A 15,114-nucleotide genomic window follows, 5' to 3' on the forward strand; every position below is an offset into this window, starting at 1 on the left:
ATTATAATGACTTATACTGTCTTTTTACGCGTTGCGTTGCATTGCATCGTGCCGCATAAACATAAAACCCTGTCTGCATTTGTGATCAGAGAAATTACAAACAACAAGTGCTAACGTTACTCCACACTGCCCAAAACTCGCGTTTGAATCATCAGTGGCAAATGATAAAAGAAAGCTTACTTACGTGAGTCAGAACTGCCGGCATTTTAGTCTAACAGTCCTCCATAAAATGTGCCTGCGATCCACAGCACTAAGTTGATGTATTCCCTCAGCGACCAACACGGATCAGCTCTAGGCATGACGAAGCGGATATCGTGCTCTTTTGGAAGACCAAACAAAGTAGTTTCGCTTTCACAACGAAGCACACGGCATCTTCAGGACATGGCAGCAGCAGCAACAATACTACAGTGAGAATAAAAGTTACATCTTCTTTCTTTGCGTGAACATTTGGGCGGCGTTATGCAAATCTTCCCACATAGTGAGGTAGATATGTGGGGGCGTGTTCGAACGAGCCGTTTTAGGTAGGCGTGGCTGACTCTTAACTATTATAAAGAATATCTCTTTGGATTTGAGACTTTAGTCTTTGCAACTTTACAGATATTCTTTATGCACCAAGAGCTTGTAACACTTCAAAGAGAAAGGAAAAAATGAAATTGTGTGCTGTATCCTATGACCCCTTTAAAAACATATTTTTTTGTTACATTTATTAAAAACACCTTTAACACCTTAAAAGCTCCCCCCACCCCCTCCAAAAAACGTTAAAAATGTTGAATGTTAAAAGAGTGGTCCCCTGGAAAAAACACTGCTTCATCTTAAAACACAATTTGTGCTTTGCATCACTACAGATATGGTTTCATTACTGTTCAAAAAATTATGGTCAGTAGGTTTGGCGAAATTAATACTCTTATTCAGCAAAGATGCATTCAGCTGATCAAAAGTGACAGTAAACACATTTTTATTGTTACTGTTTGAAAAGTTTCTGTTTCAAATAAATGCTGTTCTTCTGAACGTTCTGTTAATCAAATAATCCTGAAAAAAATGTATCACTGTTTCAATAAAAATATTAAGCACCACAGCTGTTTTCAACATTGATAATAAGAAGAAATGTTTCTTGAGCAGAAAATCAGCATATTAGAATAGTTTCTGAAGGATCGTGTGACACTGAAGACTGGAGGAATGACTTCATTTGCATCACAGGAATAAAGTGCATTTTAACATATATTAAAATAGAAAACATTTATTTAAAATTGTAATAATATTTCACAATATTACTGTTTTTACTGCATTTTTTTGATTAAATAAAAATATAGCCTTGGTAAGCATAAAAGACTTCTTTCAAAAACATTTTTAAAAATCTTAACCCCAAACCTTTAACTGGTAGTTTTGTAGTGACAGTTTTCTTTTTCTGTTTTGCATTCAGAGATCGACATTGAACGCTGTGTCCGGGAATCCATCAACCTCTTCTGTTGGACTCCTAAAAGTGCCACTTATTGCCAGCATGCCCAGCCAAACAAACCTGCCAGTGACAGCAACAGCTTCGGGAAAACACCTTCTTATTACTCTTCAGAATATCAAGACCTGACCAAGACAGACCTGGTAAGTGTCCCGAATCGACCTTTGACCTCTGAGTGCCTCTGCTCCAGGTTCAGTCATCTCAGAAAGAAGGTTTGCTCATAGCATTAAGATGCTAAATGCATTTCAGAAGATTATTTAATGTAATTGAGCCTTATAGTGGAGAAGGGCTAACAAATAACAGAATCAAATAAGAGTTAAGGAGAAACTCTCCTCTCTTATATTACTGTCATGAGAGTTGTTGCTGTTGTAGATATAAAGGTAAAAGTCCTAAACAACAGAATGACCATTATTACAGTAATCGCATTCGACATCTTGCTCAGTTCCTTTTGCCCTTTTGGACTTTTAAAGATTGCCTTGTGCCGAAAGGTAAAGTCAGAGAGTATGAAGGATGGAACCAATTACCCCACTGCTAATCAAATGATCCATGAAGGTTTGCGGTCAGGATAGGGGTGAATTTAGCCACTGATGATTTCAGCCGCCCACTGTTAATTTCCTAATGACATGCTTTAGCTCGCTAGTAAACACTCCAGTGCCAAGGGAAATCGGAAGACCTTAAATATGGGAGGTTTTATTTCAAATGTGTAGGCCTGTTCACAGTGAATCTAAATAACATGAATCTATAGAATATTTGCAAATGAGTGCGTCAAGATATTATGATTCCAATTTTCGTTATTGTCTGAAAATGTTTTGATACCTGAAAAAGAAGCAACCTAGAGTCTGAATTTAAAGGAATGGTTCAGCCAAAAATGAAAATTCAGTCATCATTTACTCACCCTCATGTCATTCCAAACCTGTAGGACTTTTTCTCTCGTGGAACACAACAGAAGATATTTAGAAAAATGTCCATACAGTGGAAGTCTGTGGGCCCCAGTGTTCTTTTGGGCAGTTGAAACAATCTTCAAAATATCTTCTTTTTTCTTTTGCAAAAGAAATCAAGTCATACAGGTTTGAAATGACATGAGGGTGTGTAAATGAAGACAGACTGGTCATTTTTGGGTGAACTATCCTTTTAAAAAAAGACGTATTTTGAACTCTAGATGAATTGTTCATAGAAATGCATAAATGCACCAATAAATCACATCCTTCAGGTATTGTTGGACAGGTAGCTAAGTTGGAGGTCATAATTCATATTTCAGCTCAGTTTCTTTATCATTTCCATCATATTAATGCAGGAATTTCAGCTACATTTGTTCTGGCTATCTGGAGTTTCTTTCTCCTGTTCTGCTAAAACTCTCACATGTAGGCTACAGGCTTCAGTTGACCTCAGTTGCCTCGAATGCCTCCATTCGTGAACTATCCTTTTAAAAAAAGACGTATTTTGAACTCTAGATGAATTGTTCATAGAAATGCATAAATGCACCAATAAATCACATCCTTCAGGTATTGTTGGACAGGTAGCTAAGTTGGAGGTCATAATTCATATTTCAGCTCAGTTTCTTTATCATTTCCATCATGTTAATGCAGGAATTTCAGCTACATTTGTTCTGGCTATCTGGAGTTTCTTTCTCCTGTTCTGCTAAAAACTCTCACATGTAGGCTACAGGCTTCAGTTGACCTCAGTTGCCTCGAATGCCTCCATTAATTTGTCAAAGTATGTCTTAATGCATGTGAGAGTTCTGCCTTTACCCATAAATATTCCTTCCTCTGCTCTCATCCAACCTTTCTGATGACCTAACCTTCTGATTGCTCATTACTCTTCCTGTCATATTATGAAAATATCCTGGTTGACATATACTAAAGACCAAAGGTATTGCGAAGACTTTTCATATTCTTATCATAAGCTACTTTTAAACACGTGGCTACTATGTTAGTACTGTCATTGAGAATCTATCTATCTATCTATCTATCTATCTATCTATCTATCTATCTATCTGTCTGTCTGTCTGTCTGTCTGTCTGTCTGTCGATTATATATATAGTATTAATATAATATATATATAATAGTATTAATAATTAATAATAATAATTAACATTATTATAAAATATATGTAATATATTAATAATATATGATTTACATTTTTTATACTATTAATATTATTTAATTATTAATGTTTTTAATAATTAAATAATATTAATAATTAAATAATATTAATAATTAAATAATATTTAATTATTAATGTTTTTAATATTTTAGCTTCCAAAATGTATACTTTGTTTCACATTTACTTACGGTACATGTCCTATAACACAGAATTGAGAAATATTAATAATGAAAATTAAACATTGGGCCTTCATGTACTTAAGATTTAATTGGTGCTTCTGCACAACTAGGATAATAATGATCAGTCAACCACGACTTAATAAATCTAATAATCCAGCCAGAAAATTAAAAACTGCTTGCTTGCTTCAGAAGCATTGCCATATATATCTCTTTTACAGGGTGTCTTGTAATCATTAAATAACTTATTCATCATTATTAACACTTCTGGTGGAGCTTGTGAGTCTTTTTTTTTTTTTTTTTGAAAATAAATTTCTTAGCATTGATATGTCTGGTTATGTGTCATGAGGATGTGAGATGTATTTCGAGTCACACTGAGAGCATCTATCTAACCTTTTAACTCTTTGCGTTTGGCTCTCTGTTTGAGATTCATCAGCGATGGGCCCAAGGCAGTGCTGAGCTTCACAAACACTCATCTGTTGACCTAATCTCTTTCTATTCTGACTGAACACAGCGTGATGTCTGGAAATGCACTGCTTCAGCGATATCTTGCTACATCCGTATCTGTGAAAGGCTGAGAAATGCTCATGGTCTCACATGCCTACGCACTCACATATACATTTACATTTAATCATCTTGGCGAATGCATTCATACATAAGCAATTAACCACAAAGTGTAGAAGGTACATAAATATGTAGTTTAGTCATGAAACTCTAGATGGCGCAGGCTGATGGGTTGTTAACGTAACTGATGATATTCAGAGAGTTAAACGACTTGGCACAAGCTGATTGGTTCATGCTGCATATGCAGCTAATGAGCTTACTGCCTTGCATTTATATGGTTGGCTAGCATTCACTTGAGATTCCTGCAGCACGCTTTCAGAGTCTCTGAAACCCTCCACCTTCCCCAGCTCCACCTGTATAGCTCTGCTACGGGGTTATTTTATATGCTATTTGTGCAGCAGCAGTATGTCTTAAATACTCATGGCACCGTATCGCCGTATGCATTGGCAGTAGCAATTTCCTGTACTTGTTACAGTAATCTACAACTACAGCAATAAGCAACAGCAGAAGCAATTCAGCAGCAGCAGTGTAGCAAATCTATTCCGCCAAGACCAAATACATTAACATTGTCATATCCTTCACCATGCTAAAATCTTCAGAGAGTTGTCATGATTAAACTGGGTAGAAAGTATCTCAAGTGTGGTGTGGCTTAAAGGAATAGTTAACCCAAAAATGAAAATTTGCTGAGCAAGTGAGTAATGTTAAATTTCTCCAAATATGAAGAAACAAACTCATATACATCTTGGATGGCCTGAGGGTGAGTACATTTTTTTTGTGTGTGCAAACTTTCATTTTTGGATGAACTATTCCTTTAATGGTTAAAGATTTGGACTGGTAAACGAGGTTACACAGTAGCTTTGAAACAAGGAGGTCTATGCGGAATGGTAATTATTCTCATTCATCTCAGAGGCATTTATGAATTTAAACCAAGCGACTAACTAGTCTTTAGTGCATGTTTTGAACCCGTTTGCTGTTAATTTTAGACCCATTCTCCTGTGTTATAAAAGTATATGAGTTCTTATTTCTTTTCTATTTGGTCTACTATTTATTCATCCATTGTCGTGCATTTTTCTCCACACAGAATCACTCATTCTTTCTCTAGCTGTGCTCCGGGTGGTAAATGGTGCGGTTAGGCCTGCTGTTGATTGTCATCTCCTGGTCATTAGAGCATGATGTGTCTGCTGAACAAGCGTTCTGCTTTCTCCCTCTCTTTTTGTCGGCCATCTGACATGCACCGTCACTAAAGGCTGACTCCAACAAGTCGGGACTTGCAGCCAAATCTTCTGTCAGCAGCCATGTGTGTGTGTGTGTGTGTGTGTGTGTGTGTGTGCGATAGAGATGATGATACCACTGACTTCAGCTGATTCTGAGAAACATCATGTGCACATTTTGATCAATGTAAGGCATTCTTGCTGAATAAAAGTATTATTTAAAAAAAATCTTACTGACCCCCGACTTTCTAACAGTAGTGTGTGAGCATATTATCAGCTACTCTCTGTACCTTTTGCACCGAGTGTTTAATGTTGCAATGGTTCTAAGATACATATAAGATCCATGTAGATTTACAAGAGAGTGCTGATGCTGTTTTAGTTGTTCTGCAGTCTCATTTCTGAGCTTTAGTTCTTCCAAACAGTTCTAACAATTGTTCATTAAAGTCTCAGCCATTAAACGCACAGTAACGTCAGTCCATTTAGTAAAGAATCCACCTCCATTAGTTGGACTTTACTAGATGCTTTTAAAGGCCATTTATGGCTTGTTAAGTGAATAAGCTAGTTTACTCAATAACCCAATAACAAGGTTCTCAATAACACGCCACTCTAACACAAAGAGCCAAAGAACTGGGTAATCCTCTTTAAAACATTCCTTTTAGGCTGTGTACACAGCCTTTGTGTCAGCTGGTTAATGATCGACGGTCGGAATGACAAAGTGTAAATGACTTCTCAGTGAACCGAGGTCATTGTCACAACCAAAAATCTTGAAGCGAGTGGACCTGTATTTTAGTCTCAAATATTGTTGTATTGGACCCTTTTCAATCAGTTCTGCTGGCCATTTTGTTGTGTGCATTGGTATTTTGTTGGCTTTTTAATTGTTTTTAAATATAATATTCATTTTTTTATTTTAAATTAATCATTTAATTTAATCTTTTATAATGTTATGCTTTCTATCACACATTACAATATATGGGTCCATTTACTGTACATGTAAATATATAGCTGCCTTTTATTTTAGGAAGGCTAAGATAATCGTCATAAGATAATCATCATATTTGCGGGTACATGGCATTAAAAAGTTTGAAAATACTTAATGCATATCAACAGAAATATAATGTCAGTGCTTGTGAGCTTTGATTATTTTGCATGCAACAAAATGCTTGTTTTTCTTTTATTAGTAGCATATTTCTACAGCTTTGATTAGGTGGCCTCACCACTGCGATATTGAGCTCTGATTGGTCAGGAGGGGGGAATTGAGCAGACCTTAAGTCGGTTTCATTCCTTAAGTCTTGGATCTGTATTATTATTCTGATTCCAGACTTTCTTTGAGACTCTCAGATTTGCGGCAGCCAAAACATATCACCTGTTCCAAAGCAGATGTTGGATGGTTAAATGCCTCTCACGCATTACAGGGTATCATCACATGACTGAATTTATGTCAGATCTCCATCCTTCATCATTTTTGATAGAAGATATCATACATCTTTTGACAGCGCCTGTCATGTAGATGGTAAGCCTTTCAAACACAAGCTTGTTTTCAGATTTGCACTGGTAATCCTTTTCAGACCGTAAATGCCCACTGGAACGTTTACATGGATGTGGTTATTTCTCCATTTTTAAAGCCAGCTCCTTTCAGCTTTGAGACGAAACATTTACCGCTTCGACCGATCAGACCAGCTCAGTGGCTTTCGAATCTCTTGCCGTTCTCTGAAACCACAGAGCATCCAAATAGGCAAGTTTACGGCCTATTGAAATATCACCACTGATAATAAAAGGTCAAGACTCTTGCCAGCATTTAGAGTGTCTGAAGCCAGGGCACAAGGGCCTCCTTCAGGCAATGATGAGAATGCCATGGGCCCTGCGGATCTAATGCACTTTAATACCAGAATCCATTGGACATCAGCTGCCCTCCATTCCTCAAACTTACCTCCATTGCTAAGGTGACCTCATAGGTAATTGGCTGCACTCTGTGGGAGGCTGGTACTCCGTGACTGATTGGACTGATTTCATGGGCTACTGAACATTGACATTTACGAGATATCCCCCCACCTCACTGCCCTTTCCTGTGCTGTTGCCCTTTGTTTCAGAGTCCTGCACTGAGAACAGTGGAATTCAGCGATAATGCGCATTGTTATTAGGGTTTTTACCGTTTATGCAGTGTGGCTCGCTGGTGCTTTTCACAAGCATAATATGTCACTAATCAATTGCACAGTTTAGTAGTTAGAAATAAACAATTATGCAAGTTGTTTTGTGGGGAAAACATCTTTATGGTGATTTCTACACTTGTGCAAGTGTTGCAATTTATAGGCAGTTTTCCATCACAATTGTCGTCTTTAACTTAACTTTTATGGCATTACTACAGCTTCTACATTTAAAACAAAAAAAGTGAAAATACTTCATAAAAATTATTGGCAAATTTCAAAACTAAATTGCAGTTGCAATTTTTTCAAATGGCAAAAGACAATATAAATATAAACTACATTTAAACTATAAACAAAATTTAAACTACAATAGCTCTACGGTATGACTGGGTTTTTAAACTTCAAATGCTGTCAATCGTGAATATGGTGGTGATGGAATACTGTAGATGCTTTAATCAGTAGATAGTTTACTGTACCGCTTGCACTGCTATGGATTAATTCAAGATATGTTACTCTGAACTTATGCAGTTTTGATTTTCAAGTTCGACAGTATGTCACTTCCCAGATATTCCAAGTCCCGTCAAACGCTGATTCAACATGTTCAATCGGCAATAACAAAGGGTGGAATAACACTCTTTCTACTGGAAAATATGATAATACTGCTAAAGAAAGTGATTTTTATATAATTACACACTACTGTTATATTAGATTGGCTATACTGCCCACTCCTATTTGTAATCCACTCGCTGTCTTTTGTCAAAAGGGGTTTGATAATGGATTTAAGGTAGCAGGGGCCCAGGACATTGACTGCAATGGTAGTTCAGAAAAAGTGTGTCTTGATTTTGATTCGGGCAAGTTTGTGCACCCCATGTAGACTTAAGCAAAGATACAAGTGTGAGGATTTCTGACAACAGCTTGTGACAGATCTTCTGGCAGGTAACTGTGAATTAAGCAGCAGTATTTTGGATAGCCTTGAGGGGTCATACGGCACATCCAGATAGGCTGGTGAGCTGTTGCTTGAATAAAAAACAGCTAATCTTGCAGAACTTTAAATTCCCACCTACATAGATGGGAAAGACTGTCTGACCGACATTTAAACGTTTGCTTTGTATCTGCTTGTGGTTTAGGGTTGGGTGAATAATCTCAGACTCCGTTGTCTGGGGAAAAAACGTTTAATGAGAAGTTGAGGTCAAGGAAAAGTTTTTTTTTTCTGGAGTTGTGTGTCATAATGCCATAAGACTGTGTGATTGTTGTGATGTGCAGTGTTGGGGGTAACGCATTACAAGTAACGCGAGTTATGTAATCAGATTACTTTTTTCAAGTAACTAGTAAAGTAACGCATTACTTTTTTAATTTACAAGAGAATATCTGAGTTACTTTTTCAAATAAGTAACGCAAGTAACTTTTTTTTCTCCAATTTATTGATTGACAGCTCTCCTGTCCCCATGTTGAGAGAAATCAGATGTTACTGTAGTTCTATATAAATATGAATATGCATTAATTAATCTCACTCACAAAAAACAAAACAAAAAAACACAGATTCAGTATTCCTCAAAATGAATAAAAATAATGCAACTCAGAATATGACGCAAACCTGCAATAGTTAAATGTTAAACGACACAAATATCCTTTATGTATTTAATTCCATTCTATTAACCTATGTCTTTGCTTCTGACCTTCGATGATCCAGTTCAACCGTACTAATAAGCAAAAATTACTCTAGACAAACATTTGTGCGTCTTTTTTTATTGCTGATGTGTGTTGAAATTTCTTCTGCTGCATTCTACTGCACGGACGTAAATTTACTTTCCCTTCAGCCTGAGGCTTATTCATTTCACTTTTGGTGTGAAAAGGCTTTTATATTTGCCAAAAATATAACTTTTTTATTTTAAAAACAAACAAGCAAGCCCTGTCCAGATTTTAAAAAGTAACGCAAAAGTAACATAATGCATTACTTTCCATAAAAAGTAACTAAGTAGCGTGATTAGTTACTTTTTTATGGAGTAACGCAATATTGTAATGCATTACTTTTAAAAGTAACTTTCCCCAACACTGGTGATGTGTTCACTGAATGCGAGCTGGTCATCTTTGCAGACTTCTAGGGCTTTTATTCACCTTGAGGTAACCACTGTGTTTAAGAGTCAGAAGCCATCTTGAGAGCAGCTCAGTCTTGACAGGTTGAGCTTGAGGTATTGATTATTCATTCAGGTTGAGATGTCAGAGGGATATGAGATCACAGAGGTGAAAACAGATAGAGACATGAAAAGCAGCCCTGATTTTTGTCGACATGGCAGTGAAATAGAAAAGTCATGCATTTGAATGAGTGAATAAAGTGATCTGGTATAAATGGAGAATGGTATCGAACCAAGGACAGATCCTTGAGGGATACCAGTATCGTCAGGGGGCAGGATGCAGGAGTTGAACATATGCATGTGTTTTCAATAAATGTACTGCATGACTCTTCACTGTTTTTCTTGCTTAACACTAACTGGCTAATGTTTACTTGTCTTACTTTCAACCCACTCATCACTTTCTCGCACTCTTTTTTTAAATGCCTCTCAGTGCTGCAAAAAGTCTGTTGTTTTACCACTTATTTTTTTAACCCTCAGAGCCGCGAGCCACTCAAGCTGAGCGAGCTGAAAGCAGAAGTGTCTCCTCGTATCTCCGTGGAAGACCTCATTGACCTGTGTGAGCTCAGTGGACCAGCTTACTTTAAAACTCCTGTCAAGAGGGCCAGGACTGGTAAACCCAAGATTCTAGCAGTGGACATTCGGAGCCTTGAAGAGTATCCTTTCAGTCTTAATGATACTGTAAATAGAATCCCTACACTGCCCAAAAAAATATATTTTTAAAAAAATATATATTTTCTAAAAATATTCTTCAAACTTTTTTTTTAGTCTCTTATGTTCACCATGTCTACATTTATTGATCTTCAGTGTCACATGATCCTTAAGAAATCATTATAATCATCATAAGCAAGCCAGGAGGGAAATCTCCAATTACCCTGATGGTATTTGACATGGGAGAGGGTTAAGTTAAGGAATACAGCCGCATGATCAGATATGACAATATTACCAATCTTGCAGTTCAGTATATTATGAAGGGAAGCTTTAGGTGAAAAAATGTACTCTATTCTACTGCTGGTTTTGTGTACTCCTGAAAAAAATTATATTCTCTCTGCCCAGGGTGTAGAACCCGCCACATATCTACCAAGCCCAGTTCCTGGCACATCTCGTCCAGGACACAGGCCCTGCCAGAGTGTCCGCCCTTCGACAGGACGGATTTATCTAATTCAGGTGAAAGAATACAATTGAAATCAGATCAGTTGAAACCCAAAGAATCAAGGCCGTACACATATTGTTGTCTGTTGCTAGTAGTGAGAGTCCAGTGTATGAATGTGTGGGAGAGCATTACGGTGGTTCATTTGTTGAAGAGGTTTGTCACAGTTTGCATTAGTGATGCTTTAAGTAGATACAAGAGAGCACACAAGCAGGATAAGAGCAGTCATAATAAATGTATACAAGGCTTTCAGGGAAATTAAGCTGCCGCATAGTAAATATAATGTAAAAGCTGCAGGGCTGATATATGGATGTAGATATTCATTGTCCTCTCATTCTGTATTCTGCACCATTTATGACCATATCAATATTTGATGTGAATGTTAGACAAAGACCTTTCTGTTTTAATGCCTGTATAAAATCTGCATGAACTAATGATTAATGTGAGCATTTTCTCATCTTCTTGAGAAACGGAGAAGGGTTTTGTTAAATGTTTCAGAAAAGTTCAGCTCCTAATCATTTTTGTTGAAAGATGTAGTGCAAAATATTGCAGATTGTAAATGTATCTATGGAGGAAGGCAGTTAAGAAGAGTTATTATTCAATTACACTATGCACTCTTTCTCTTTTCTCATTTCAACTTTCACTTCGCTCACCTGCCGTATTTGATGTGAATGTTAGACAAAGACCTTTCTGTTTTAATGCCTGTATAAAATCTGCATGAACTAATGATTAATGTGAGCATTTTCTCATCCTCTTGAGAAACGGAGAAGGGTTTTGTTAAATGTTTCAGAAAAGTTCAGCTCCTAATCATTTTTGTTGAAAGATGTAGCGCAAAATATTGCAGATTGTAAATGTATCTATGGAGGAAGGCAGTTAAGAAGAGTTATTATTCAATTACACTATGCACTCTTTCTCTTTTCTCATTTCAACTTTCACTTCGCTCACCTGCCCGTTTCATTCAGCGCTTCTCTTTGAGATGCACTCGTCCTGGTCATATTCAGTTGATGTCCCAGGGGACTTTTCTTTCTGCTCCGTTCTTTATCTTGTCCTGCACACTCTGTTCTCTGTCTCTTTACTTTCGTGATTCTACAGTGGTTTTTGGATGGAGCTGGACGGTTTCTACAAAGCTGGTGGATCTATGTGGAGTTTGTTCTGTAAATCCTGTGAACTTCACCTGACACAATCACAAACGACCAGCTCAAAAGCTTACAAGAGATTGTGTGCTGCTTAGATGTCTTAGCAGAACATATGTACACCAAAGTACCTCTGGGTATGCAATTAATTCACCGTAATACACACAGTAGAGCTGAACTTAATAATGGTCTTCACATTTTTAATCAGGGACCGTTTAACCACCCTGAAATCCACTGGCCGTTAACCAATCACAACACTTCTTTATCTAAATCAAAACCTTTTCCACATTAAAAATAAAATAAACTAAACTAATAATATTAGTCAAACATATTCTTTTCAGAGAGTTTTTATAGTTTTTCCTTATTTTAAGCATCAATCTAAAATAGTTGCTGAACAAGGTTTTGTGCTTGAAAAATGTATGCCTAAAACAAGAAAAATTAGAATAGTGAATAATAAACTTACTTCAAGATAACTTATTATCTTCCATAATTTAGATTTTCAAGTACATCTGTCTTGCTTAAAGGATGCTTATATATGCTAATAATTCTCAGCTGCACCACAAGTTTTTGGATTTAACCCTGTGAACTGGGTCCACACATATGGGATTACATCTCTGCCACAATTCTGCGCGCGAAAGATCATATTTTGAGCGCACAAAAGTGCGTTTTGCACGAACGCAAACTGAGTTTTGTGGAGAAAATGTTTGTTCTCGGAAAGAAGAAAGTATTTCGAGCGCACGAAAATCAATTTTGCGTTTAAAATAAGTTTTTGGATGTGTGCAGACCTTCTCTTTTGCACGTGCAACGTTTCACTAGCTTGCTCACCTGATGCCCGCCCTCAGTGCTCTCTAAATGCCAACGGCTCGCTTGCTCAACACAACCCCGTACTTTTTTGCGCTCAAAATATGACCTTTCGTGCGCCTAATTGTGGCAGAGATCTAACCCTATACACACATTTTTATTTTTCATTGCTGAAGCCTGAAGATCTTTTGCAATGTTGTGTTATCTAATGACTGCTGTGGATAATGAAAAATCTGTATATATTTTTTTAACATTTCATTTTTTTATAAACATTACACATTTTCCCCCAGCAAGTACACATTCAATTGATCAAAAGTGACAGTAAAGACATTTGTAATGTTAAAAAAAAGAATGCATTTCATATAAATGCTGTCCTTTTGAACTTTCTATTCATCAAAGAATCCTAAAGAATATCACAGCTCCCACAAAAATATTAATCAGCACAAGTGTTTTCAATATTGATAATAATCAGAAATGTTTCCTGAGCAGAAAATCAGCATATTAGATTGATTTCTGAAGGATCATGTGACACTGAAGACTGGCGTAATGATGCTGGAAATTCAGCTTTGCATCACAGGAATAAATTACATTTTAAAACATGTTAAAATAAAAAACATTTCTTTTAAATTGTAACAATATTTCACTGTATTAGTGTTTTTCCTGTAGTTTTGATCTAATAGATGCAGCCATATGGCCCTTGACTGTACATGTGTAGCTTCAGTCGAGGTCACATCCCAGGCAGCATTAACATCCCATACTCTTCCACGTTTGGGGCGGAGGGAGAACTGCTCCAGTGTCCCGTCACCAGCACATTGGCCGGATACAGATTCCGTGTCATTGTGATCCTCAGCAGCATCATGAAGAATGCAACCACGGTAAAGTTATTTGATTTTCATATGAATGTTTTTAGGACACACAAGCACTGGTAAATGCACTCTGTCACTTTAGAAAAAAAAATGTAAATAATGATAAATATACAGGTAATAATAACAAGTTGGCTTTCTTTTCTCCTGTAGTTTGCGACTCACCTACTGAAGGTAAACTTCCCTCGAGTCTGTGTCTTGGATGGTGGCATGAACAAGATGAAGTCCACTGGCCTGTTAACCGTCCCGTCCCCACAGATATAACGGGATGTGCTTTACTTAAAGGGAAACTTTTAAAACTTTTTACATGGTGCAAAAAGCGAAAGCATTTCTCAGCTTTCCTCTAAACTATGTCAAGAGTTCTTTAAAGGCATTATGCATGTCAGCACTGAAAAGTTTGAACTTGAAAATGAGTAACACAACTGAAAACAGACTTCTGGGACCAAACAAATCAACAAAAATAAAGTTTATTTTTTTTTACAATAGCTGTTAAAAAAAAACATAATTTGTAGTTTTCAAATTTAAATAGATTTATTTCTCAAAAGTCACCAAATTGAAAGTTTCCAGTCCCATTCTAGTATTTATTAGCCTGTTTACTTTCATGAATGTTCCTGGTTTTATTGTGAGTCCACATTACTTTAAAAAGATAATCTCAGTTTGTTCAAAACCAGTTTGCTCTTCCTCTAAAATGACTTTCCTTTTAACCTTAAGTTTTGTGAGTTATTGGATAATGCTAACCAGTAGTCGAATGGCTATGTTGATGATCCAATCCATAGGAAGCCCCGTAATACATTTTCTCTTGTTAAAAATCCTGTGTAGCAGTCTGAAATCCGTGTCAGTACAGAGGAAAAACATTGTGAACAGGGTTTAATAGTGAAATTCTCAGGCACCTACATTGTCAAAAACAGCCAGAGAGAGTCATGATAAATTGTGGATGAAATTCTGTGGGTGAGAACGCATAATTAATGTCTAGACCAATCCAACCTTACAGAAAGGTACAGAAAATTTAAATAACCACATTAGTGTGCAAGGGCTTTCTTCAAATTCAGTGTGTCGTTTGATGTGAACAGGCTTGTAGATTCAGAAATGCACTTTGGGTACCACTTTTGACAGTTAAAAAAAGGAAGAGGAACTATAATGGATCACCGGGTATGTGAAAACTGGGGAAAATACATACCTGGGCTGGCAAATATTAAGAAAATGTAGCAAATATCTACAGGATACATACAGGAGCTTAATTCAGTGGAATCAAAAATACAGCCTAGATGGTGAAATGATGGGATGTTCTTGGCAGACATTTAGCACCTTAAAATAAATAGTTTGCTCAGAAGAATACAATTCTGTAATAATTTATTCACCCTCATGTTCAAACCTGTATGACTTTTTCTTC

The 15,114-nt window shown here is 36.7% G+C and overlaps 1 protein-coding gene across 1 annotated transcript in view; it reads left to right on the forward strand.

Moving 5' to 3' along the window:
- tbck (TBC1 domain containing kinase) overlaps nucleotides 1-14,167 on the forward strand; it is a 51,864-nt gene extending 37,697 nt beyond the window's left edge. Inside the window, exons 23-26 of the mRNA XM_016269295.1 lie at nucleotides 1,421-1,596; nucleotides 10,258-10,433; nucleotides 13,577-13,736; nucleotides 13,878-14,167. Coding sequence (XP_016124781.1) covers nucleotides 1,421-1,596; nucleotides 10,258-10,433; nucleotides 13,577-13,736; nucleotides 13,878-13,988 — 623 coding nt within the window. The 3' untranslated portion in view covers nucleotides 13,989-14,167. The remainder of the gene's footprint in view (nucleotides 1-1,420; nucleotides 1,597-10,257; nucleotides 10,434-13,576; nucleotides 13,737-13,877) is intronic.
- The last annotated feature ends 947 nt before the right edge of the window (nucleotides 14,168-15,114 follow it).

This window comes from Sinocyclocheilus grahami, unplaced genomic scaffold, assembly GCF_001515645.1.
Source record: "Sinocyclocheilus grahami isolate Dianchi unplaced genomic scaffold, SAMN03320097.WGS_v1.1 scaffold51.1, whole genome shotgun sequence".
In the NCBI taxonomy this organism is placed as follows: Eukaryota; Metazoa; Chordata; class Actinopteri; order Cypriniformes; family Cyprinidae; genus Sinocyclocheilus; species Sinocyclocheilus grahami.